At 42.0% G+C, this 27,809-nt stretch overlaps 1 protein-coding gene and 1 pseudogene across 1 annotated transcript; one reads left to right on the top strand and one right to left on the bottom strand.

The window, feature by feature from the left end:
* Window positions 1-8,131: 8,131 nt before the first annotated feature.
* LOC115162514 (alpha-(1,3)-fucosyltransferase 9-like) lies at window positions 8,132-9,767 on the top strand (annotated as a pseudogene).
* A 15,406-nt stretch (window positions 9,768-25,173) lies between these two features.
* Window positions 25,174-27,190, bottom strand: LOC115162448 (alpha-(1,3)-fucosyltransferase 9). Its single transcript, XM_029713797.1, has 2 exons — window positions 27,100-27,190; window positions 25,174-26,530 (listed from the first exon to the last, which is right to left on the bottom strand). The coding sequence occupies exon 2, from the start codon at window positions 26,521-26,523 to the stop codon at window positions 25,411-25,413; it is 1,113 nt and encodes a 370-aa protein (XP_029569657.1). The 5' UTR covers window positions 26,524-26,530; window positions 27,100-27,190; the 3' UTR covers window positions 25,174-25,410.
* Between the last annotated feature and the right edge of the window lie 619 nt (window positions 27,191-27,809).

Here is a 27,809-nt window from a genome sequence, read left to right as displayed (position 1 = left end):
CAACACGCAGGTTAAAATATCAAAACAAACTTTGAACCAATGACATTAATTTGGGGACAGGTCGAAAAGCATTAAACATTAATGGCAATTTAGCTAGCTAGCTTGCACTTGCTAGCTAATTTGTCCTATTTAGATATCTTGCTGTTGCTAGCTAATTTGTCCTGGGATATAAACATTGAGTTGTTATTTTACCTGAAATGCACAAGGTCCTCTACTCCGACAATTAATCCACACATAAAACGGTCAAACGGATCGTTTCTAGTCATCTCTCCTCCTTCCAGGCTTTTTGTTCTCTGGACTTTATATTGCGATTGGCAACTTTCATAAATTAGGTGCATTACCGCCACTGACCTCGTTTGTCTTTCAGTCACCCACGTGGGCATAACCAATGAGGAGATGGCACGTCTCCCGCTTCTATAAACCAATGAGGAGATGGGAGAGGCGGGACTTGCAGCGCGATCCGTGTCACAAATAGAACTGACTTCAATTTTAGCCCTTGGTAACGCAGACGCTCGTTGGCGCATGTGAGTAGTGTGGGTGCAATAATTTAATAATATAGATTTCTAAATTTATTATTCTAAATTTATTATAACAATAATCTCATGAATTAAATAACAATGTAATGCAAATGCAATTGACATTATGAAGGAGAAATGTACAGTATAGCCTATAGATCCAAAAGAAGAAGACAATAAATACAGTTAGAAATAATGTGACTTTCCTGAAATCAGTGGAGTCATATAGATCCCTCTCTGGAAAAGGTTCTACATGGAACTCAAAAGGGTTCTACCTTGAACCAAAAAGGGTTGTTCAAAGGGTTCTCCTACGGGGACAGCCGAAGAACCCTTTTAGGTTCTTGATAGCACCTTTGTTTCTAAGAGTGTAGGAACCCAAAAGAGTTCTACCTTCAACCAAAAAGGGTTCTCCTATGGGGACAGCTGAGGAACCCTTTTGGACCCCTTTTTTCTAAGACTGTACTTGAGAACGGATGAGAGACTTTCTGTGTAATACTATTTTCATTCTTTGGCGCTACAAATGGAGTGAGAGAGACCACAAACGTTTTGCTGCGGCAAGGAATATTGGCTTGCCAATGGCGCTGGGACCATAGAGCTACAGAGAGGCGAGTTAGCAGCAGCACAGGATCGGGACCAGCAATGTCAAGGATCGTGACATTGAATAGTGCAGGAAGTTGCAGCTGGAGGAAAGCGGACATTGAACTACAGCAAAGGGAAGTAAAAACTGTCACTGTTGGACTTAGAGTCAACGTCATTAATAGAACGGGATAGTGGCAGTGTGAACGGACAGAGATGGTGTGAAGTTGGCAACAAATAACAATTAGCCACAGTAGCAGACAGTGTAGCTAAAGTAAATACAGCTATTCTGGAAACTCATTATTATTTTTTATATATATATATTTTTTTGTCATTTAGCAGACGCTCTTATCCAGAGCGACTTACAGTAGTGAATGCATACATTTCATTTCATGCATTTTTGTTTTTTGAGCTGGAGCATATCGCTAACTCTGACTATAGATGTGGATTAATAACTCATTGAAGCTGAAGATCATTAGTTTGGTAACGGATATGAAAGAAGTGGACTTGAGATTGTTTCACAGTGACTCTAAAAGAAAGAACATGATTCTCTCATGGAAGAAAGGAGTTCTATGATGGGAGATGAAAGGACATTGACAATGAAGATAGTTTAGGCTTGAGTCGCTGGTTTATTTTGTTGAACGGGACTGTGTTGAAACAAAATCAACTTCATTTTATTGACTATTTTATTTGTGAAATACTTTCAAGTTATCTGATAATCAGAGGTTGATTATCTACAATGTCATGGGTTGGGTGACTGTTTGGATATTCCACCAACTAGTGTTGAACTATTTTGCTATTAGTTATTGAGGGTTACTGAGTGTGAGAAATACCTTGCTACGCCTTGTTGAGTACTGTAGAGTATGTGGTTTTGAAACTACTGTTTCTTTTTGAGCCTTTAATGCTGATGGTTGGAGAAATCAGTCCACTGCTCTTTATTATTTCCATTGAGGGTTATCAGTCTGAATCGACAGTATATCAGTGTTTGATTGTATACATTGACTATTGAGGCACCATACTGTTGCTTTTGTTTTGGTGTGTTGACTATCAAGACTCTGGATTCTATACCACAACTCCTAGTGGATGAACATTGTTTATGTGAAACATTCTATAATACTAAAGGAAGAATAGAAGAGACTGATACACTTTATGTGAATGGGTTGAATTAAACAAAACAATTCTAAACATTTATCTGGACTCACCATGTGGATTGGTTAATAGAGACCATACCATTGCACGCTTACATATATAGCATTTTAACATATTAAAACAAAATAAGAAACACTTAAAATGTATTGTAGTTGATGCCAGCCTAGGCTACTGTAATAGGCCGACACGTTTCTCCTTTGCATGGTGTTTTGTTGCAGGTTTTTTTTTTGTCGTTATTTATTGTTAAACTTTAAAAACCGAGCTAGGACTGTGGCATGTGTCTGTACTCCACCGCTCTCTGTAAACGGGACACATGAAAGCAATTAATTCACTGTCCACCAGGTTGTATTTTCATAAATGTAGAGGACTCAACTGTTGACTCATTTATACTGTCTTGTGTGTCCTATTGTCCTTTAATAGTAATTTATAACCTCGCGCAAATCTGTTATATTATAACTTTTTGATGACTAAGATGACATTTTCTGTAGGCTACAGCAATGATCCGTTGGAACCCAAACTTGGCATGGACATTTAGCCTACAACATGTTGTGAGAGTTCAGTGACCAGCCGGAGGAAGACAACACAACAGCACCCTCCTCAGGTTATAGGTACTCAGTGTAAAGCCAATTCGTTCACAGCTGGGCCAACTAATTGCTTTGTGTCTTCCTCTATATAGATGTGCCAGGAGAGGAGCTGGGGGAGGATTGGGAGTAGAGATGGGAACCTGTGAGGATGTTGGTTTTTCCTACCTCAGAGAAAGCTTCTGTGACCTTGTCTCTCTGTTAACCTAGGCAGGCTTTAGGTAGAGAGAAGTGGTCCTTCTGTAACTCTTATGTGTAGACGATAGTTTAACACAGTTGTAGCCGTTTGTTGTTTTTCCTTCCAAGTTGGCCACAGCCTTTTGGCCAACCGCATAGTTTATTTGTTTTGTTACACTGGTGTTTCAATGTTGGACTTCCCTGTACTGGAGTTATTTTGTTGGGCAAAAGAAGACCTGTTTAGGAGACTATACAAAAGAAAGGGAACCACAACCACTGCCTCTGGTCTCTTCATTTTATGCCCCCTGACTGTGTTGGGGTGCTTCGGGCTAGCTGATCCGTTCACAATGTTTTAACATTTGGTTTGGGAGAGGATTCGGTCAGTGCAACTACAGATTATATGATACAGCGCACTGGCTTGTGTGTGGGTCTAGGAGGGGTGTGTGTGGCAATGCGCTGTCATTTGGCTTGAAGCACGTTGGCAGTTCTTGTTGTGACTTTTAGTGCAGCTCTTCACGGCAGTATGGAAGCGTGTCAAAATGAATTGACAACCCAAATCATTGTACGGGCCAACTAGAAATGTGTCAAGGGTCGGATTCTGCCTGCAGGCCTGGTGTTGACACGTGACCTAAATCATCCTCTTTCCTTCCAGTTGCCTCTGGTTGCTGCTGTTCTTGGCTCATCTGCAAGGTGCAACATCTAATGAGTTTTAAAGGGTTAATGCACTTCCTGATTTAGCCTTGTTTTAGATTTGTTTCATTAAGAAATGAAAGTGGCCATGACTGAATTGAAATGTGAGTTTGTTTTGGGGTGTGGTTTGTGTGTTTGCAGGTAAGAAGAGTTAGCAAAATTGTTTCAACATTTAGCTTCAGCTGGCTGGTGTGCAACCTGACCTTGGATTGGCTATCTCTGGGGCTAGTTAGGGACCAGCAAATTATACAACGTAAATTAGACAATTTCCGTCGGGGAGCAGATCAACCGACACCTTCGTGTTCATGAGTTTCTTCCGTTATTGTTGACATTAGTTTGTAGCTCCAACAGTTTTGTGAGAAGACCTCTTTGAAGTCAGGATGTCTGCGACAGAGTTCAGACGACTGCTAGAAAACGTGTGGATGTCAGAGCCTAACAACCGACGCTGTCGTGTTCGTGAGTCATACCATAACCACACATTAGACCTCTGATTCCTTTCATTTAGTCAGTTCTACCACCTCATTCCCCATTTTTAAACGGGGTTAATTATCAAGTTCTAGTAAAGTTCTGCTTCCTTCCACAGTGGGGCACTGTCAGATGTGCTTCAGTCAGAAAAACGTTCACTCATCTGTTCTGTCTCAGCTAGCAGCTATCGATGTGGCTCGCCAGCCAAGCTACCTACAGAAACGAAACCTGTCAAATACACTCGCGGGAAATAAACACTTCCTAATATCATGACTTATATTAATATCCTTAGCTTGCCCATTCACTAAATATACTGTTAAATAACTGACACCCAGTAGCTTAAGAATGCTGAGTGCTTATGCTAGCTTATTAGCATTAGCCAGCCCTTATGCTGAGGGAGACTGGCTAGTTAGTTACCACCACCCCTGCACAAACCTGTGGCCAACTCTGCTGCTGCTACTTTGACTTTCTGTCTGTTCTGCCCTCTCCACCTCATTCACTGCTGCCTGCTCATGCTCAAAGTGCTTGCTTTTTTTGCCTCTTGGAAAACATTCCAAAAATCCATATTTGCTCTGTGCTATGCTGCGCACTGTGGCTGAGTGACCAGCGGTTTGCTGAGTGATTACATTGACATCGAACCGGTGCTGTAGGGTTGGGGTCAAGAGATGTGGTCCACTGCTTTGTGAAATCTCGACCAATCACAGCAGGCACTTCTTGCAGTTTCTGCTATATTGCATTGTATATTTCTGTCATAAATATTCAGTTAAACATTTGTTTTAAATGTGTGGTTATGGTATCTCATATCAGCGTGAAATTAATTTATAAAATACATAAAAAAATAACAATGTTTTTATTTCTTTATTTTACCATCAAAAGATTTTGGGTTGGAGCAAAAACATCCGGGGCTGAAGCTCCAGAAGCCCAGACCTAATGACGCCACTGATCAGTCAGTTTACCATCCATTGATACTGTAGAACGCTGGATTTCCTAGTTTACTCTATTGATAAGCAGACATTTTGTCAGGAGATCCTAGATTTTGGAAATGTATGCAGCTACCTTTCCGTCAGGCTCGTGGTTGTCAGACTCTGCCTTGTTGTTTATTGGCTAGTTTGAAGGAGAAACTAGGAAGCATGTATTTAGTTGTCGCTTGTCAACATTCTACTGCTTAAGTTTACTCAAATCAAAAGTTGGAGTTGTAGGTACTCTCGAAATATAAAATGAGGCTCTAAACTTGTTTAGCAAATAGTATTTCTGCAACGGCAGTTGGAGCTGGATTTTCAAGCTGCCAGTCTGATCAACAGCATCACGTGACAATGGATTTGACAGATCTAACACAGTTCAACCTCCAACATCGATAAAACAACCGGTATGTGGGTGTTGACCATAGTTAATCTAATAGAATCGAGCCCCAGCCCTTTATCAGATTACGTTTTTTCCTCTTTGCATGGATGTTCTATGCTTGGATTCTGTTGTCATTCACTCAGAATGTCAGTTGCCATAACTACTCATTACCTTGGGCCACTAGGGGCTGTGTGTTTCAAATTTGACATTAATAAAGAAATATATATTTCAATCAATTATTTTAATTACTTTTGATTCTAGGTCAATTACTCTTCACATATATTAACTAAAATATGTGGCTCTGAGTAAATTGTCATACGTGATGTATTTAATTCTAATCAGGTAATAAACTCAGCAAAAAAAGAAATATCCCTTTTTCAGGACCCTGTCTTTCAAAGGTAATTTGTAAAAATATAACTTCACAGATCTTCATTGTAAAGGGTTTAAACACTGTTTCCCATGCTTGTTCAATGAACCATAAACAATTAATGAACATGCACCTGTGGAACGGTTGTTAAGACACTAACAGATTACAGACGGTAGGCAATTAAGGCCTTTCTACTGACTCTGAAAAATACCAAAAGAAAGATGCCCAAGGTCCCTGCTCATCTGCGTGAACATGCCTTAGGTATGCTGCAAGGAGGCATGAGGACTGCAGATGTGGCCAGGGCAATAAATTGTAATGTCCGTGCTGTGAAACTTCTAAGACAGCGCTACAGGGAGACAGGACGGACAGTGGCAGACCTCGCAGTGGCAGACCACGTGTAACAACACCTGCACAGGATCGGTACATCTGAACATCACACCTGCGGGACTGGTACAGGATGGCAACAACAACTGCCCGTTTTACACCAGGAACGCACAGTCCCTCCATCAGTGCTCAGGCTGTCTGCAATAGGCTGAGAGAGGCTGGACTGAGGGCTTGTAGGCCTGTTGTAAGGCAGGTCCTCACCAGATATCACTGATAACTATGGGCACAAATCCACCGTCGCTAGACAGGACTGGCAAAAAGTGCTCTTCACTGACGAGTCGAGGTTTTGTCTCACCAGGGGTGACGGTCGGATTCGCGTTTATCGTCGAAGGAATGAGCATTACACCGAGGCCTCTACTCTGGAGCGGGATCGATTTGGAGGTGGAGGGTCCGTCATGGTCTGGGGCGATGTGTCACAGCATCATCGGATTGAGCTTGTCATTGGGCGGCAGCGTAGCCTAGTGGTTAGAGCGTTGGATTAGTAACCGAAAGGTTGCAAATTCAAATCCCCGAGCTGACAAGGTACAAATCTGTCAATAAATCATGTGTGTACCACACACACATCTGAACAGTCCAAAATAAATACATCTCCCTCAAATCTGTCAAAATAAAAATTGCGGGAAATCTCAACGCTGTGCGTTACAGGGAAGACATCCTCCTCCCTCATGTGGTACCCTTCCTGCATGCTCATCCTGACATGACCCTTCAGCATGACAATGCCACCAGCCATACTGCTTGTTCTGTCAGTGTTCTGTCATGGCCAGCAAAGAGCCTGGATCTCAAACGTCTGGGACCTGTTGGATCGGATGCCATCCCCCCCTGCAGAAATGTAACATCTCACAGTCCATGAGGAGATGCACTGCAGTACTTAATGCAGCTGGTGGCCACACCAGATACTGTTGATTTTGATTTGACTCCCCCCTTTGTTCAGGGACACATGTCTGTGGAACTTGTTCAGTTTGTCTCAGTTGTTGAATCTTATGTTCATACAAATATTTACACATGTTAAGTTTGCTGAAAATAAACACAGTTGACAGTGAGAGGACGTTTCTTTTTTTGCTGAGTCATGTAGTCCAAAAGAAACCTCAACAGATGTCTGATCATTTAAGATATTAATTGCATAAACAAATTAACAAAATTCACTGAAATGTATTTATAAAGACCTTTTTACATCAGCAGATGTCATAAAGTGCTATACAGAAACCTGGTCTTAAACCGCAAGAAATGCAGATGTAGAAGCACGGAGTATAGTAATGAGAATATAGTACAGTAAGAAACCAACCTCCATTAGAACAACACTTATATCTAATGATTATGCCACCATAATCATTCTTTTAACTTATCTTAAATTCACCAATGTGAAAAATAATAACACTTTTGGACACTATACTTAAGAAATGTTATTTCTGGCAGAGGCAAGATTTGAACTGGGTACATTCAGGTTCAATCTTCCGGTACAAATACAGGAAGGAAATTACATTTTCATAGTTTTTCAGCTTATCGTAATAAATAATGAACAATAAACACATCATTAAGAAGAACCCTCAACCTTTACCTTTTTATCATTTTCTCTCAAATGTTTCCTCCTTTTCTCTCCATTATTTCTCCCTTCTCCCCTTAACATACTATTGTTCCCCAGCTTCGAGTTGGCAAGGCTACATGGTAACAACTAATTGTTATTACCCAGGTCCCCCTTGCAAAACAGGTTTTAAACCTCAAGGGTATTTTCCTGGTTGTGTGAAGGTTAAATTTTAAAAAAAGTATTATGAGGAGGATTAGGTTCCATGAAATGTAGTGTTCAACCTCGAGTTGTCAGACAGGTTGTTTTGCATTTTCCCTGAAAAGGCATGATGACACAGTTGTGCCACACCTCGTCACTAGTATGATTGAAACCTAGTGCATGGATGGCAACCCTAACAAGAGGCCTCTTAATGGTAAGGAATGGTTTATTTATTTTCTTTCTCAAACCTGATTTCACTGTTAAGAGTTTAAAACATCTTGATTTAAAGACGTTCTATAAACATAACATGCTCTGTTCAAAGGTTTAGCGTTGTTTAGGAGAATGCAGCCATACACCTTTATGCAGTGTAACCTGTCCTCAGGATAATGTTCACTAACTTGAGTACACTTTACATGCTAGCACTGCTAATAATAGCATTTACGATTTCCTATTCTTAGTGACTGTCATTATTCTGTGTTTGTGCAGTAAAAACTGATAGGAACCTTCAGAAAAACTGCATGACTCACCATACACTGATTGAGGGAATTTGAGTCAGATGGAAGAGAGGCATTTTAACTTCATAGATTTAGCCGGTGGTAACTTGTGGAATAGACACCAGCTGAAATGCGGTTTGAACCAATCAGCATTAAGGATTAGAACCACCTGTTGTATAATCTTTTAACCCACCAGATAGAAACTCATACCGATGTCATAGTCGATTTTCACATTGTTCCTTTTTTATATACTTATAACGTCTAAAATGTAGGTGTGTTTCTTTCTTACAGGACAAACATGTCATCAACAACTTCCAAACGAACACATCATCTAACTCTGATAGCTGCTCTTGGGGTTTTGTGTTCAGTGGTGTTATTTTTGGTTTACTTTCAACCAACATCTACTGTATGTCCATCTCGATTAGATGATTTGCCATTTTTGGCAAAGGGAGATGTTTCGTCATCTACCGAAAAGCCTGTGGAAAAGCCGCTTCTGTTGCTCTGGTTCTGGCCACTGGGTGTGAGATGGAATTTTGAAATCTGCAAAACCCATTTCAACATCGATAGCTGTGTTCTGACAGATGACAGATCCCTTTATGACAAAGCAGAGGGAGTGGTTGTTTTTCACAGAGACATCAGCTGGGACCTGAAGAACCTGCCTCAGTCTCCTCGTCCTCATTTTCAGAAATGGATCTGGTTTCATGTGGAATCACCAACAAATACAGCCAGAATACCAGGTCTGGAAAACCTCTTTAACCTCACTTTGAGCTATAGACGAGATGCTGACATCACAGTGCGAAATGAATTGACAACTGTGAAGACTGAAAAGGACAGTGAGTTTGTGCTGCCCAAGAAGGATAAATTGGTTTGTTGGATTGTGAGCAACAACAATCCTTCAACTGGGACAGGAACCAGAGCAAAGTACTATCAAGAGTTGGTCAAACACATCAAGATACATGTTTATGGTTCTGCTTTTACAGGGAGTCGTTTGAAGTATGAGGAGTATTACTCAACCCTTGCTAGCTGTAAGTTCTACCTTGCATTTGAGAATTCAATCCACAGAGACTATATCACAGAAAAGGTGAACGGACCACTTGTAGCAGGAACCATACCAGTAGTCATGGGCCCACCCAGAGAGAACTATGAACAGTTTATCCCAGCTGATTCTTTCATTCATGTAAATGACTTTACTAATGCAAAGGCACTGGCTGACTTCCTCCTCCAATTGGACAAGAATGATGAGATGTATGTAAGTTACTTCACCTGGAGGAGGTACCTTAATGCCAAGCCCCACCTCCTGACAATGCAGGAAGAGTTTATTCAACCAGTTTGTTTAGCCTGTGAATATGTGGCAAGAGACAAAGTATTTTACAATGTTGTCCACAACCTTTATGAATGGTACTTTGGATGAGGGTTTAGCCATCATTTTGTAAGCACAGAATATATCCTTTTACCTTAGCTACCTAAACAGAATACAATTTTAAGTGTCTTTGGATTTGGGGATATTTTGTTTCAAAATATTTGTATCAATTTAAAGGATGGGTGTTCAAGGTTTTAGGGTTGATTTTCTTAAAAAAAAAAAAAAATGTAAACATTTTTTATTAACATGCATGAAACCAAGGCTATTATGGTTACAGATGTCATCAAAAGAGAGCACCTAGGGAATAGGAGTGGAGCTAGGCACTGCAGGGCCTGGATTCACCTCTACATCGCCAGAGGAACAGAGTAGGGGTAGGATAAGGATACGGCTAAAAGATATGAGAATTGGTCGTCTAGAACGTCCGGAACAGAGAGTAAAAGGAGCAGGTTTCTGGGGGCGATAAAATAGCTTCAAGGTATAATATACAGACAAAGGTATGGTAGGATGTGAATACAGTGGAGGTAAACCTAGGCATTGAGTGATGATGAGAGAGATATTGTCTCTAGAAACATCATTGAAACCAGGTGATGTCATCGCATGTGTGGGTGGTGGAACTGAACGGTTGGATAAGGTATAATGAGCAGGGCTAGAGGCTCTACAGTGAAATATGCCAAACAGCAATGGACAAGGCATATTGACATTACGGAGAGGCATGCTTAGCCGAGTGATCATAAGGGTCCAGTGAGTAGTGAGGTTGGTTAGGGTCACGGCGATTCAGACAGCTAGCCGGGCCATGGGTAGCAAGTTGGCAAAAGATGGTCTGTTTTTAGCCACCTTGTGCGTTTCCGTCGGTAGATTAGTGGGGTTCCGTATGGTAGAGGGGACCAATTCAATTGGCAAAATAATTTATAGTAATAGTGGCCCAAGAAAATTGTCCGATTAGACCTATTCAGATAGCAGCCGATAAGACAGCTAACGATTAGCGGGCCGCAGATGGGCGTTCAGGTTACGTGGCGACGGAGGGGCCAGTTGGATAACTCCCTCGGGCAGATAACGTCAGTAGTCCAGTCGTGAAGGCTCGGTGGGGCTCCGCATCGGCAGTAAAACGGGGCCAGATAGGTGATTGTAGCCCAGGAGTGGCTGATGGAACTCTTCAGCTGGCTAGCTCCGGAATAATTGATGTTTGCTCCGGGACCGACGTTAGCCAATAGTCACTCGGATAGCAGCTAGCTAGATGCAAGATCCAGGTGTAAATGTCCAGAGCTTGCGGTAGAAATCCGGGGATATGGAGAGAAAATAGGTCCGGTATGCTCTGGTTTGAGTCGCGTTGTACAAAAACTGGCGATAGCTTTTCGAGCTAAAGGATAGCTGATGACCGCCAACCATGGTTAGCTGAATACGTTAGCCAGTGAACTGGTGTCTTTTATACAGGTAACGAGCTGAGATTAGGAGCACACTCTTAAAGGGAGTGCTCCTAACCGCAGCTTGTTACCTGTAAAAAAGACACCTGTCCACAGAAGCAATCAATCAATCAGATTCCAAACTCTCCACCATGGCCAAGACCAAAGAGCTCTCCAAGGATGTCAGGGACAAGATTGTAGACCTACACAAGGCTGGAATGGGCTACAAGAACATCACCAAGCAGCTTGGTGAGAAGGTGACAACATTTGGTGCGATTATTCGCAAATGGAAGAAACACAAAAGAACTGTCAATATCCCTCGGACTGGGGCTCCATGCAAGATCTCACCTCGTGGAGTTGCAATGATCATGAGAACGGTGAGGAATCCGCCCAGAACTACCCGGGAGGATCTTGCCAATGATCTCAAGGCAGCTGGGACCATAGTCACCAAGAAAACAATTGGTAACACACTATGCCGTGAAGGACTGAAATCCTGCAGCGCCCGCAAGGTCCCCCGGCTCCAGAATACATAAACATGCCCGTCTGAAGTTTGCCAATGAACATCTGAATGACTCAGAGGACAACTGGTGAAAGTGTTGTGGTCAGATGAGACCAAAATGGAGCTCTTTGACATCAACTCAACTCGCCGTGTCTGGAGGAGGAGGAATGCTGCCTATGACCCCAAGAACACCATCTCCACCGTCAAACATGGAGGTGGAAACATTATGCTTTGGGGGTGTTTTTCTACTAAGGGGACAGGACAACTTCACCGCATCAAAGGGACGATGGACAGGGCCATGTACCGTCAAATCTTGGGTGAGAACCTCCTTCCCTCAGCCAGGGCATTGAAAATGGGTCGTGGATGGGTATTCCAGCATGACAATGACCCAAAACACGTGGCCAAGGCAACAAAGGAGTGGCTCAAGAAGAAGCACATTAAGGTCCTGGAGTGGCCTAGCCAGTCTCCAGACCTTAATCCCATAGAAAATCTGTGGAGGGTGCTGAAGGTTCGAGTTGCCAAACGTCAGCCTCGATACCTTAATGACTTGGAGAAGATCTGCAAAGAGGAGTGGGACAAAATCCCTCCTGAGATGTGTGCAAACCTGGTGGCCAACTACAAGAAACGTCTGACCTCTGTGATTGCCAACAAGGGTTTTGCCACCAAGTAATAAGTCATGTTTTGCAGAGGGGCCATATACTTATTTCCCTCATTAAAATGCAAATCATTTTCTAACATTTTTGACATGCGTTTTTCTGGATTCTTTTGTTGTTATTCTGTCTCTCACTGTTCAAATAAACCTACTATTAAAATTATAGACTGATCATTTCTTTGTAAGTGGGCAAACGTACAAAATCAGCAGGGGATCAAATACTTTTCCCCCCACTGTATACACAGGACACAACAAGACGAGGACAAAGGATGTCTGATTGCTATGCCATCTTGGATGGATGGAATGTAAGGGCTTTTTGACCAAGAAGTAGAGTGATGGAGTGCTGCATCAGATGACCTGGTCTTCACAATCACCCAACATCAACCCAATTGAGATGGTTTAGGATGTGTTGGACCACAGAGTGAAAGAAAAGCAGCCCACAAGTGCTCAACATATGTGGAAATTCCTTCAAGACTGTTGGAAAAGCATTCCAGGTGAAGCTGGTTGAGAGAATGCCAAGAGTGTGCAAAGCTGTCATGAAGGCAAAGGGTGGCTACGTTGAAGTGTTTAACACTTTTTTGGTTACTATATGATTACATATGTCTTATTTCATAGTTTTGATGTCTTCACTATTATTCTACAATGTGGAAAATAGCACAAATAAAGTAAAAATGAGTAGGTGTGTCCAAGCTTTTGACATACACAATCCATGTCTCAATTGTTTCAATGCTTAAAAATGTATCCTTGTCTCCTCCCCTTCATCTGAGGTGGATTCAACAAGTGACATCAATAACGGATCATAGCGTTCAGCTGGTCAGACTATGTCATGGAAAGAAGGTTTTCCTAATGTTTTGTACACTCAGTGTATATGGGCAGTGCTTAATTTGAGCTGGATCCCGCTGGAACAGTATCCGGCACCTCTCCATGTCTGTGAGTGTGCACCCATTTAATTTACATTTCCTAGCCCAAGCTCACATCACAACTTTGCCAGTGTTGTAAAGGACCCAAACTAACGATATCACTATTTCTGTTTTTTTGTACTATTGTCAATTGTTAGTGTTGTTTTGTCTTTTATTGTATGCGTTTGTTGTTTGTCTGCCACGAGGTGGCATGTTTTTTGTTGTTGTCTTGCACAAAAAAATTAAAAACTACAATTAAATATATGAAAGAGCGTTCAGTAAAGGACCACTGGCAGAGATCCTTTTCCTGGATCGACTGCTCAATCAGAAGTTGTTTTTCCAGTCAGACCAGTACACACACACACACACACACACACACACACACACACACATCTTTTGGCTTTATTTCTTTAAACTGCCCTTAACCCCACATTGGTAGCTTTGTGTACACATACACGCAGACTGACTTTATTGTCCGAAGCAAAGGTGTAAAGTAACTAATTAAAACTACAATTGTTACTGTAATTAAGTAGGTTATCTGAGCACTCGTATTTTTCGGATTATTCAATTTTACTTCTACCTTGAGTACAATTTCAATAAAGTAGCAGTGCTTTTACTTAGTAGTATATTTCAGTACTCTTGACACCCCTGGTGACAATGAAAGAGGGAGTTTGTGACTGAGGGAGTGAGTGAGTGAGGGAGAGTGTGAATGGATGAGTGAATGAATGTCAGTCGGTCCTATGAACAGGTAACAAGTAAGGGATGATTGAATCAGGGATCTAAAGAGAATTAGACTATTTCTGGAATCTGAAGTATATTAAAATCTGGCATTTTTTGTGTTTATGCACTTTTTTGTATTACTTTTGTATTAAACAATACATTTGTTTCGTAATGTTTTAAAATGTTGAATAGATATTTTCACAAATCCTTAGATTATGTTTAACATAGAGATTTAACATACAGCCTTTTTGCAACTCAGAAAACAAATTAACATAGTGTACATTATTTCCTCTCTTTTTCAATTTGATGCAGGGAAAAGATCATGTGAAACAACATTCAGATAACCTTAGCGGGGTTGATGTTATCAAGGTCAATGTTTTTATTTTAAAAGTATTTTACCCTGAGTACTTAAAAAAAATAATAAAGTCAGCAAAAAAGGAAATGTCCCTTTTTAGGGGACTTCACAGATCTTCATTGTAAAGGGTTTAAACACTGTTTCCCATGCTTTTTCAATGAACCATAAACAATTAATGAACATGCACCTGTGGAACGGTCGTTAAGAGGATCCGTCATGGTGGAGGGTCCGTCATGGTCTGGGGCGGTGTGTCACAGCATCATCGGACTGAGCTTGTCATTGCAGGCAATCTCAACGCTGTGCGTTACAGGGAAGACATCATCCTCCCTCATGTGGTACCCTTCCTGCAGGCTCATCCTGACATGATCCTCCAGAATGACAATGCCACCAGCCATACTGCTCGTTTTGTGCGTGATTTCCTGCAAGACAGGAATGTCAATGTTCTGCCATGGCCAGCGAAGAGCCCGGATCTCAATCCCATTGAGCACGTCTGGGACCTGTTGAGTCGTAGGGTGAGGGCTTGGGCCACTTGCAGGTGCCTTGGTGGAAGAGTGGGGTAACATCTCACATAAATGCAATGGTTCATTGGATCAGTCTAAAACTTTGCACATACACTGATGCCATCTAGTGCCCAAAATCTAAATTGCACCTGGGCTGGAATAATATACACTGCTCAAAAAAATAAAGGGAACACTTAAACAACACAATGTAACTCCAAGTCAATCACACTTCTGTGAAATCAAACTGTCCACTTAGGAAGCAACACATTGACAATACATTTCACATGCTGTTGTGCAAATGTAAGAGACAACAGGTGGAAATTATAGGCAATTAGCAAGACACCCCCAATAAAGGAGTGGTTCTGCAGGTGGGGACCACCACTTCTCAGTTCCTATGCTTCCTGGCTGATTTTTTTGGTCACTTTTGAATGCTGGCGGTGCTTTCACTCTAGTGGTAGCATGAGACGGAGTCTACAACCCACACAAGTGGCTCAGGTAGTGCAGCTCATCCAGGATGGCACATCAATGCGAGCTGTGGCAAGAAGGTTTGCTGTGTCTGTCAGCGTAGTATCCAGAGCATGGAGGCGCTACTAGGAGACAGGCCAGTACATCAGGAGACGTGGAGGAGGCCGAAGGAGGGCAACAACCCAGCAGCAGGACCGCTACCACCGCCTTTGTGCAAGGAGGAGCAGGAGAAGCACTGCCAGAGCCCTGCAAAATGACCTCCAGCAGGCCACAAATGTGCATGTGTCTGCTCAAACGGTCAGAAACAGACTCCATGAGGGTGGTATGAGGGCCCGACGTCCGCAGGTGGGGGTTGTGCTTACAGCCCAACACCGTGCAGGACATTTGGCATTTGCCAGAGAACACCAGAATTGGCAAATTCGCCACTGGCGCCCTGTGCTCTTCACAGATGAAAGCAGGTTCACACTGAGCACGTGACAGACGTGACAGAGTCTGGAGATGCCGTGGAGAACGTTCTGCTGTCTGCAACATCCTCCAGCATGACCGGTTTGGCGGTGGGTCAGTCATGGTGTGGGGTGGCATTTCTTTGGGAGGCCACACAGCCCTCCATGTGCTGACTGCCATTAGGTACCGAGATGAGATCCTCAGACCCCTTGTGAGACCATATGCTAGACCTCATGTGGCTGGAGTGTGTCAGCAGTTCCTGCAAGAGGAAGGCATTGATGCTATGGACTGGCCCGCCCATTCCCCAGACCTGAATCCAATTGAGCACATCTGGGACATCATGGCGAGACATGATGTCCCAGATGTGCTCAATTGGATTCAGGTCTGGGGAATGGGCGGGCCAGTCCATAGCATCGCTCCATCCACCAACGCCACGATGCACCACAGACTGTCCAGGAGTTGGCGGATGCTTTAGTCCAGGTCTGGAAGGAGATCCCTCAGGAGACCATCCGCCACCTCATCAGGAGCATGCCCAGGCGTTGTAGGGAGGTCATACAGGCACGTGGAGGCCACACACACTACTGAGCCTCATTTTGACTTTTTTAAGGACATTACATCAAAGTTGGATCAGCCTGAAGTGTGGTTTTCCACTTTAATTTTGAGTGTGACTCCAAATCCAGACCTCCATGGGTTGATAAATTGGATTTCCATTGATTATTTTTGTGTGATTTTGTTGTCAGCACATTCAACTATGTAAAGAAAAAAGTATTTAATAAGATTATTTCTTTCATTCAGATCTAGGATGTGTTGTTTAAGTGTTCCCTTTATTTTTTTGAGCAGTATATTATGGCCTTTCTCTTGCATTTCAAAGATGATGGTACCAAAAAATACAAAAGAACGTTTTTTTTCTTTGTATTATATTTGACCAGATCTATTGTGTTATATTCTACTACATTACTTTCACATTTCCATAAACTTCAAAGTGTTACGTTTTATATGGTACCAAGAATATGCATATCCTTGCATCAGGGCCTGAGCTACAGGCAGTTAGATTTGGCTATGTCATTTTAGGCAAAACATTTTAAAAGTGCAACTTAAGAGGTGCAGCTGGTGGCCACACCAGATACGGACTGTTATTTTTTTATTTTGACCCCTCCACCCTTTATTCAGTGACACATTATTAAATTTCTGTTTGTCACATGCCTGTGGAACTTGTTCAGTTTATGTCTCAGTTGTTGAATTTTGTTATGTTCATACGAATATTTACACGTTAAGTTTGCTGAAGATAAACGCAGTTGGCAGTGAGAGGACGTTTCTTTTTTTCCTGAGTTTATATATTATTTTATTTATTATTTGTTTGCATTATTGTTTGTGTACTAGTTTGACATTTTCACTGCATTGTTAGGAGTTTCGCTACACCCGCTGTAACATATGCTAAAGTGTGTATGCGACCAATAAAGTTTGATTTGATTTCAAATTAGCTACTTTTTATTTTAACTTGAGTAGTTTCTTTTACACATAATTGGTCTTCTACTTGAGTAAAATTTCATTAACCTCACTAGGGTAGGGGGCAGCATTCGGAATTTTGGATGAAAAGCATGCCCAAAGTAAACTGCCTGCTACTCAGGTCCAGAAGCTAGGATATGCATAGATGTGGATAGATTTCGATAGAAAACACTCTAACGTTTCCAAAACTGTTAATGAAAATAATGTCTGTGAGTATAACAGAACTGATATGGCAGGCGAAAACCTGAGGACAATCCATCTAGGAAGTGCTATTATTAGAGAAGCTACGTCTGGTAAGACGAGGGGTGGGGGTGTGTGTCTTTTTGTCAATAACAGCTGGTGCACGATGTGTAATATTAAAGAAGTCTCGAGGTATTGCTCACCCGAGGTAGAGTACCTTATGATAAGTTGTAGACCAAACTATCTACCGAGAGTTCTCATCTATATTATTCATATCCATCTAATTTATACCACAGACCGATGCTGGCACTAAGACCACACTCAACCAACTCTATAAGGCCATAAGCAAACAAGAAAATGTTCACCCAGAAGTGGCGCTCTTAGCGGCCGGGGACTATAATGCAGGCAAACTTAAATCAGTTTTACCACATTTTTACAGCATGTCACGTGCAACCAGGGGAAAACAAAGTGGTCAGATGACGCGGATGCTACGCTACAGGACTGTTTTGCTAGCACAGACTGGAATATGTTCCAGGATTCATCCCATGGCATTGAGGAGTATACCGTCTCAGTCATCGGCTTCATCAATAAGTGCATCGACGACATCGTCCCCACAGTGACCGTACGTACATATCCCAACCAGAAGCCATGGATTAAAAGGAACATCCACATCGAGCTGAAGGCTAGAGCTACCGCTTTCAAGGAGCTGGACACAAATCTGGATGCTTTTAAGAAATCCCGCTATGCCCTCAGATAAACCATCAAACAAGCAAAGAGTAAATACAGGATTGAATCCTACTACACCAGCTCTGACGCTTGTCAGATGTGGCAGGGCTTGAAAATGATTTCGGACTACAAAGGGAAACCCAGACGCTAGCTGCCCAGTGACGCAAGCCTACCAGACGAGTAAATGCTTTTTATGCTCGCTTCGAGGTAAGCAACACTGAAGCATGCACAAGAGTACCAGCTGTTCAGGATGACTGTGTGATAATGCTCTCGGTAGCCAATGTGAGGAAGACAGGTCAACATTCACAAAGCCGTGAGGCCAGATGGACATCACTGGGGCCAAGCTTCCTGCAATCCAGGACCTATATAATAGGCGGTGTCAGAGGAAAGTCGATACAATTGTCAGATACTCCAGTCCCCCAAGCCATAGATTGTTTTCTCTGCTACCACACGGCAAGCGGTACCAGAATGCCAAGTCTAGGACCAAAAGGCTCCTTAACAGTTTCTACCCCCAAGCCATAAGACTGCTGAACAATTAATCAAATGGCCACTGGACTATTAGATTGACCCACCCCCCTCTATTTGTTTTGTACACTGCTGCTACTCGCTGTTTATGATCTATGCATAGTCACTTTACCCCTACCGACATGTACAAATTACCTCAACTAACCTGTATCTGCGCACACTGACTCTGTACCGGTATCCCCTGTTATTGTTACGTTATTGTGTTACTTAAAAAAAATATATGTTTTACTTTAGTTTATTTGGTAAATATTTTCTTAACTCTTCTTGAACTGTACTGTTGGTTAAGGGCTTGTAAGTAAGCATTTCACGTTAAGGTCAACACTTGTTGTATTCGTCGCAAGTGACAAAGTTTTATTTTATTTTTTGATTTGACATCAACAGAGAGGTATATTTTCTGGGTGATTTAAATATTGATTGACTTTCATCAAGCTGCTCACTCAAGAACAAGCTTAGAACTGTAACCAGTGCCTGCAACCTGGTTCTGTCACGTATACTCCCTCTTTGGCCTCTAGGTCATCAGGCTGCTGATTATCCCACACACCTGTCACCATTGTCTCGTGTATCTGCGCCTCATGACCCTCACCTGGACTCCATCACCTCCTTGATTATCTTCCCTATATCTGTCACTCCCCTTGGTTCTTGTTCAGGTGTTATTGACTCTGTTTTCATGTCAGTGCGTTGTTTATGTTTCGTGTTCATTGTTTCTTTTATTTATTAAAACACTCCCTCCCTGAACTTGCTTCCCAACTCTCAGCGCACTCGTTACAGGTTCAGGTTATCAGTCAACCTACCAGGGTAATTACAAACAGTACAGGACTGAAATCATCAACATGTATTGATCACATCCTTACTAATGTTGCAGAAATTTACTTGAAAGTAGTATACAGATCCAATGGATGTAGTGATCACAATATAGTAGACATATCTAGGAAAATTTAAGTTCCAAAAGATGGGCCTAACATAGTGTATAAGAGGTCATACTAGAAGTTTTGTATTAATTCCTATGTTGTTGATGTAAAGAATTTTTGTTGGTCCGTGGTGTGTAATGAGGAGCAAACAGACACTGCACTTGACACATTTTATGAAATTGATCATTCCAGTTACTAATAAGCATGCACCCATTAAGAAAATGATTGTAAAAACTGATGAGGAATTGGAAAAATGCATGGTTGAGAGGGATGAGGCAAAAGGAATGGCAAGTAAGTCTGGCTGCACAACCGATTGGCAAACGTATTGCAAATTGAGAAATTATGTGACTGAACTGAATAAAAAGAAAAGAAACCACTATGAAACAAAGGTAAATTAAAAAAAGAATGACAGTAAAAATCTTTGGAGCATCTTAAATGAAATCTTGGGAAAAAAGGCAAACTCATTCATTGAATCAGATGACTCATTCATCACAAAATCAACTGATATTGCCAACTACTTAAAAAAACAAAAATTGGCAAGTTCAGCAAATTTAGGCATGACATGCCAGCAACAAATGCTGACACGACACATCCAAGTATATCTGACCAAATTATGAAAAGACAAGCATTGTAATTTTGAATTCTGTAAAGTGCGTGTGGAACAGGTGAAAACATTATTGTTATCTATCAACAATGACAAGCCACCGGGGTCTCATAACTTGGATGGAAAATTACTGAGGATGACAGCAGACTATATTACCACTCCTCAATTTAAGCCAACTAGAATGTGTGTTCCCCCAGGCTTGGAGGGAAGCAAAAGTAATTCCACTACCTAATAATAGTAAAGCCCCCTTTACTGGCTCAAATAGCCGACCAATCAGCCTTTTACCAACCCTTAGTAAACTTTTGGAAAAAATGGTGTTTGACCAGATACAATAGACAAACTTTCAGCATGGACATTCAACAAGCACAGCACTTACACAAATTACTGATGATTGGCTAAGAGAAATTGATGATAAAAAGACTGTCGGGCTGTTTTGTTAGATTTCAGTGTGGCTTTTGACAATATCGATCATAGTCTGCTGCTGGAAAAACGTATGTGTTTTGGCTTTACACCCCCTGCTATATTGTGGATAAAGACCTACCTGTCTAACAGAACACAGAGGGTGTTATTTAACCTGTTGGGGCTAGGGGGCAGTATTTGCACGGCAGCATAAAAAACGTACCCGATTTAAACAGGTTACTACTCTTGCCCAGAAATGAGAATATGCATATAATTAGTATATTTGGATAGAAAACACTCTAAAGTTTCTAAAACTGTTTGAATGGTGTCGGTGAGTATAACAGAACTCATATGGCAGGCAAAAACCTGAGAAAATTCCAAGCAGGAAGTGGCCTGTCTGACCCGGCCAAACTGAGCAATCGGGTTGAAGGGCCTTGGACGGGGAGGTGACCAAGAACCCTGGAGAGAAGTGGCTTCTTTGCTGCCCTTCTTGACACCAGGCCATCCTCCAAAAGTCTTCACCTCACTGTGCGTGCAGATGCACTCACACCTACCTGCTGTCATTCCTGAGCAAGCTCTGTACTGGTGGTGCCCCGATCCCTCAGCTGAATCAACTTTAGGAGACGGTCCTGGCGCTTGCTGGACTTTCTTGGGCACCCTGAAGCCTTCTTCACAACAATTGAACTGCTCTCCTTGAAGCTCTTGATGATCTGATAAATGGTTGATTTAGGTGCAATCTTACTGGCAGCAATATCCTTGCCTGTGAAGCCCTTTTTGTGCAAAGCAATGATGACGGCACATGTTTCCTTGCAGGTAACCATGGTTGACAGGGGAAGAACAATGATTGTAAGCACCACCCTCCTTTTGAAGCTTCCAGTCTGTTATTCGAACTCAATCAGCATGACAGAGTGATCTCCAGCCTGGTCCTTGTCAACACTCACATCTGTGTTAACGAGAGAATCACTGACATGATGTCAGCTGGTCCTTTTGTGGCAGGGCTGAAATGCAGTGGAAATGTTTTTGGGGGATTCAGTTCATTTACATGGCAAAGAGGGACTTTGCAATTAATTGCAATTCATCTGATCGCTCTTCATAACATTCTGGAGTATATGCAAACTGCCATCATACAAACTGAGGCAGCAGACTTTGTGAAAATTAATATTTGTGTCATTCTCAAAACCTTTGGCCACGACTGTAGAACCCTTTCCACAGAGGGTTCTACATAAAACCCCAAAAAGTTCTACCTGGAACCAACAGGGTTCTCCGATGGGGACAGCCGATGGACCCTTTTGGAAACCTTTTTTCTAAGAGTGTATGAAACCAATCACACTCGCAAAGCTTGCTGCTAGCCCAGCCGTCATGACACAGGGCAGGACCGAGTTTGGGAAACCCTGCCTTAAGGGACCAAGTGCCATTTGGACACACGCGCAGTCATGCTGATCTATGAGAGGCAGGGAAACAAAGTCAGAGATTGAATTTGGCACTGTTGGGATACATTTAAATATTCAGGTATGAAGTGCCTGGATGAGACATGCGATAGACAACAACGTGAAGGCAATAATTCAACAGGTGTAATACCTTGGAAAAATAGTGTACAGGACAAATAAATTGACTAAAGAAGAAACGTCTTGATTCCAGACTTACCTCTGCTGACAGTAAAAGTCTCCTCTACAAAGGGGATACAGTTGTAGCAGCAGAACACATGGAAGACTTTCTTAATAAAACCAGCGACTCAAGATTCTGAGCTTCTAAACTGGGGAATGTGGGAGTGGGGGATAGATAGAAAATCCTTCAAAGCTTTGCAGCAATAACAACCATGGCAAGATGTGCATAGAGCCATGGCTTCGGGAAGATGTTTAGGGGTGTGGGTGCTGAGAATTGTGTTGTCTCTGTGCGGCTGACAACTATTTTTGTCCACTCATACACGAGTAATAAAGGCTCAGTGCACTCATTTATTTTTTATTTAAAAAAAAAATAATAATAATCTGATTAATCAGGGGGGTGCTGCAGCACCCTCAGCACCCCTTCTTACCACGGCTATGCATAGAGCACATTCTTGTTGTTTTAATTGGTAATATGGCAATTGTTTTATTTTGCTCTTACCATGTTGTTGCGTAGAAAGCCAATGATTTATTTTATGCGTCAACCCAAATAATTTTTAGCTGATGTGTGAAATCTCCCCCTTATTTTTTTCTCCATATTTTCCCCACATTATCAGATCATAACCATCCACAAAGTCAGCACATTTGTTCAAAACGAATGTTTTTTTATATTTCCAAAAGATACAAGGAATTAGAAAATATAATTGGTTTTAGGTGAAAAAGCTTGCTTAAAATTATGTATGATCTTGACAACACTCAATTATCAGAAAGTAAATTACATGACTTTTTAAAACTTTTTTTTATCATGGGGAAAAGTTCTGTCCTGGTGTCATTGCACTTGAGCAGCTCCCTCAGGGCGTGAACTATGACATACACAGACACTCACTCTGTGTAAGCTTCAGTTGTGTCCACTGCATGGACCAGGAAGTCATCATCAGCCTGCTGAGGGTCAGGCAGACTGATTTTCTGCGGCACCAACCAACTGCTAACCAACCAACTGCTACTTAATGTACTGAATGGAGTTGTTACTGTAGGATGACTGTAGGATGAGAAATCACATGCACTGCAGCCTCAGTTAGCCTAGCTAGCTAACATTAGCTAGCTTAACTAGCTTCTCCCGGTTTGATGCAGTCTAAGGCAGGTACTACTTAATCATATTTGATGATGGGACCAAATATGGGCCCGTGAAGACCTCTACTACAGTGTATCGCCAAACTTCCATAACATACATCTCTCTCTCTCTCTCTCTCTCTCTCTCTCTACTGTGTGCTCAATCCACCTCTGTTCTCTCTCCATCTGCCCTATTCTGTCACTTTCTCTGTGTCTTGTCTGTGTCTTGTATGTTACTGTCTGTGTCTTGTCTGTTACTGTCTGTGTCTTGTCTGTTGCCATCTCAGGTTCTTGTTTGTTACTGTCTCCTATGTCTAACCTCTTCTGTTATGGCTTGTTCTGTTCTTCTGGTGTCTCTCTCCATCATATCCTATTCTTCTGTTCCGGTCTCTGTTTATTGTCTGGTGTGTCCCTTTGTGATAAAATGGTCAAGGGGATACTGTGGTACCTTAACTTGTATTGGTCCTGTGTCTGGGTCACCTAAATCACTCAATCAGTGCATGCGCCATATTGAAAAAAAACACTACCTGAGCTGCACTACCTGAGCCACTTGTGTGGGTTGTAGACTCCGTCTCATGCTACCACTAGAGTGAAATCACCGCCAGCATTCAAAAGTGACCAAAACATCAGCCAGGAAGCATAGGAACTGAGAAGTGGTCTGTGGTCCCCACCTGCAGAACCACTCCTTTATTGGGGGTGTCTTGCTAATTGCCTATAATTTCCACCTGTTGTCTATTCCATTTGCACAAAAGCATGTGAAATTTATTGCCAATCAGTGTTGCTTCCTAAGTGGACAGTTTGATTTCACAGCAGTGTGATTGACTTGGAGTTACATGGTGTTGTTTAAGTGTTCCCTTTATTTTTTTGAGCAGTGTATTTCAATCAATTATTTGAATTACTTTTGATTCTAGGTCAATTACTCTTCACATTCATGAACTAAAATATGTGGCTCTAAGTAAATTGTCATACGTGATGTATTTAATTCTAATCAGGTAATAAACTCAGCAAAAAAGAAATATCCCTTTTTCAGGACCCTGTCTTTCAAAGGTAATTTGTAAAAATATAACTTCATAGATCTTCATTGTAAAGGGTTTAAACACTGTTTCCCATGCTTGTTCAATGAACCATAAACAATTAATGAACATGCACCTGTGGAACGGTTGTTAAGACACTAACAGATTACAGACGGTAGGCAATTAAGGCCTTTCTACTGACTCTGAAAAATACCAAAAGAAAGATGCCCAAGGTCCCTGCTCATCTGCGTGAACATGCCTTAGGCAAGGAGGCATGAGGACTGCAGATGTGGCCAGGGCAATAAATTGCAATGTCCGTGCTGTGAAACGTCTAAGACAGCGCTACAGGGAGACAAGACGGAGAGCTGATCGTCCTCGTAGTGGCAGACCACGTGTAACAACACCTGCATAGCATCGGTACATCTGAACATCACACCTGCGGGACTGGTACAGGATGGCAACAACAACTGCCCGTTTTACACCAGGAACGCACAGTCCCTCCATCAGTGCTCAGGCTGTCTGCAATAGGCTGAGAGAGGTTGGACTGAGGGCTTGTAGGTGTTTCTATGTCAAACCGTTTTGTTATAGTTCGGTCTTCTGTGATGTATATAAAATGTAATATTGACATGCAAAGTAAAAATGTAGTACATTTCAACTCTATATCTGACATGGTACATGTGTCTTTTTGTAAGCCCCTAACCATGTGTGTGAGGTGTATACTTTGGTTTCAAAGGAGATTTGTTTAAGACTACCAAGAATAACTCTGACCAGCTGATTTAGCCCACTGCAGTAAAAGGTTTTAAGTGTAATGGGTTCCTTAAAAGTTTAGTAATGACAGCACATTGGGGTTTACAGTGTATGCTGCTTCCAAAGTGTTTAATTAAAAAACGTTTACATTAAAAAAAAAAAAATAATACAAATTTAAAAAGAAATCGACCCTAAAACCTAGAATACCCATCCTTTAAATTGATACAAATATTTTGAAACAAAATATCCCCAAATCCGAAGACACTTAAAATTGTATTCTGTTTACGTAGCTAAGGTGAAAGGATATTTTCTGTGCTTACAAAATGATGGCTAAACCCTCATCCAAAGTACCATTCATAAAGGTTGTGGACAACATTGTAATATCCTTTGTCTCTTGCCACATATTCACAGGCTAAACAAACTGGTTGAATAAACTCTTCCTGCATTGTCAGGAGGTGGGGCTTGGCATTAAGGTACCTCCTCCAGGTGAAGTAACTTACATACATCTCATCATTCTTGTCCAATTGGAGGAGGAAGTCAGCCAGTGCCTTTGCATTAGTAAAGTCATTTACATGAATGAAAGAACCAGCTGGGATAAACTGTTCATAGTTATCTCTTGGTGGGCCCATGACTACTGGTATGGTTCCTGCTACAAGTGGTCCGTTCACCTTTTCTGTGATATAGTCTCTGTGGATGGAATTCTCAAATGCAAGGTAGAACTTACAGCTAGCAAGGGTTGAGTAATACTCCTCATACTTCAAACGACTCCCTGTAAAAGCAGAACCATAAACATGTATCTTGATGTGTTTGACCAACTCTTGATAGTACTTTGCTCTGGTTCCTGTCCCAGTTGAAGGATTGTTGTTGCTCACAATCCAACAAACCAATTTATCCTTCTTGGGCAGCACAAACTCACTGTCCTTTTCAGTCTTCACAGTTGTCAATTCATTTCGCACTGTGATGTCAGCATCTCGTCTATAGCTCAAAGTGAGGTTAAATAGGTTTTCCAGACCTGGTATTCTGGCTGTATTTGTTGGTGATTCCACATGAAACCAGATCCATTTCTGAAAATGTGGACGAGGAGACTGAGGCAGGTTCTTCAGGTCCCAGCTGATGCCTTTGTGAAAAACAACCACTCCCTCTGCTTTGTCATAAAGGGATCTGTCATCTGTCAGAACACAGCTATCGATGTTGAAATGGGTTTTGCAGATTTCAAAATTCCATCTCACACCCAGTGGCCAGAACCAGAGCAACAGAAGCGGCTTTTCAACAGGCTTTTCGGTAGATGACGAAACATCTCCCTTTGCCAAAAATGGCAAATCATCTAATCGAGATGGACATACAGTAGATGTTGGTTGAAAGTAAACCAAAAATAATACCACTGAACACAAAACCCCAAGAGCAGCTATCAGAGTTAGATGATGTGTTCGTTTGGAAGTTGTTGATGACATGTTTGTCCTGTAAGAAAGAAACACACCTACATTTTAGACGTTATAATTATATAAAAAAGGAACAATGTGAAAATCGACTATGACATCGGTATGAGTTTCTATCTGGTGGGTTAAAAGATTATACAACAGGTGGTTCTAATCCTTAATGCTGATTGGTTCAAACCGCATTTCAGCTGGTGTATTTTCCACAAGTTACCACCGGCTAAATCTATGCAGTTAAAATGCCTCTCTTCCATCTGACTCAAATTCACTCATAATCAGTGTATGGTGAGTCATGCAGTTTTTCTGAAGGTTCCTATCAGTTTTTACTGCACAAACACAGAATAATGACAGTCACTAAGAATAGGAAATCGTAAATGCTATTATTAGCAGTGCTAGCATGTAAAGTGTACTCAAGTTAGTGAACATTATCCTGAGGACAGGTTACACTGCATAAAGGTGTATGGCTGCATTCTCCTAAACAACGCAAAACTTTTCAACAGAGCGTGTTACGTTTATAGAACGTCTTTAAATCAAGACGTTTTAAACTCTTAACAGTGAAATCAGGTTTGAGAAAGAAAATAAACCATTCCTTACCATTAAGAGGCCTCTTGTTAGTGTTAGGGTTGCCATCCATGCACTAGGTTTCAACCAGACTAGTGACGAGGCGTGGCACAACTACGTCATCATGCCTTTTCATGGGAAATGCAAAAGAACCTGTCTGACAACTAGAGGTTGATCCTTTCAGAGCAGTAGGATCTTCTTTCCACTCCTCTCCTCTTTTAACCTCACCCTCTCACTGTCCCCTCCTACTCACAAGGCAGGCAATACGCTTGACCTCATCTTTACTAGATGCTGTTCTTCTACTAATCTCACTGCAACTCCCCTCCAAGTCTCCGACCACTACCTTGTATCCTTTTCCCTCTCGCTCTCCTCCAACACTACTCACTCTGCCCCTACTTAGATGGTATTGCGCTGTCGCAACCTTCACTTTCTCTCTCCCGCTACTCTCTCCTCTTCCATCCTATCATCTCTTCCCTCTGCTCAATCCTTCTCCAACCAATCTCCTGATTCTGCCTCCTCAACACACCTCTCCTCCCTTTCTGCATCCTTTGACTCTCTATGTCCCCTATCCTCCCGGCCGGCTCGGTCCTCCCCTCCTGCTCCGTGGCTTGACGACTCATTGCGAGCTCACAGAACAGGGCTCCGGGCAGCCGAGCGGAAATGGAGGAAAACTAGCTTCCCTGCGGACCTGGCATCTTTTCACTCCCTCCTCTCTACATTTTCTTCCTCTGTTTCTGCTGCTA

Source organism: Salmo trutta, chromosome 1 (genome assembly GCF_901001165.1).
Source record: "Salmo trutta chromosome 1, fSalTru1.1, whole genome shotgun sequence".
Taxonomy (NCBI): Eukaryota; Metazoa; Chordata; class Actinopteri; order Salmoniformes; family Salmonidae; genus Salmo; species Salmo trutta.
This window is presented reverse-complemented; position numbering and strand designations above follow the sequence as displayed.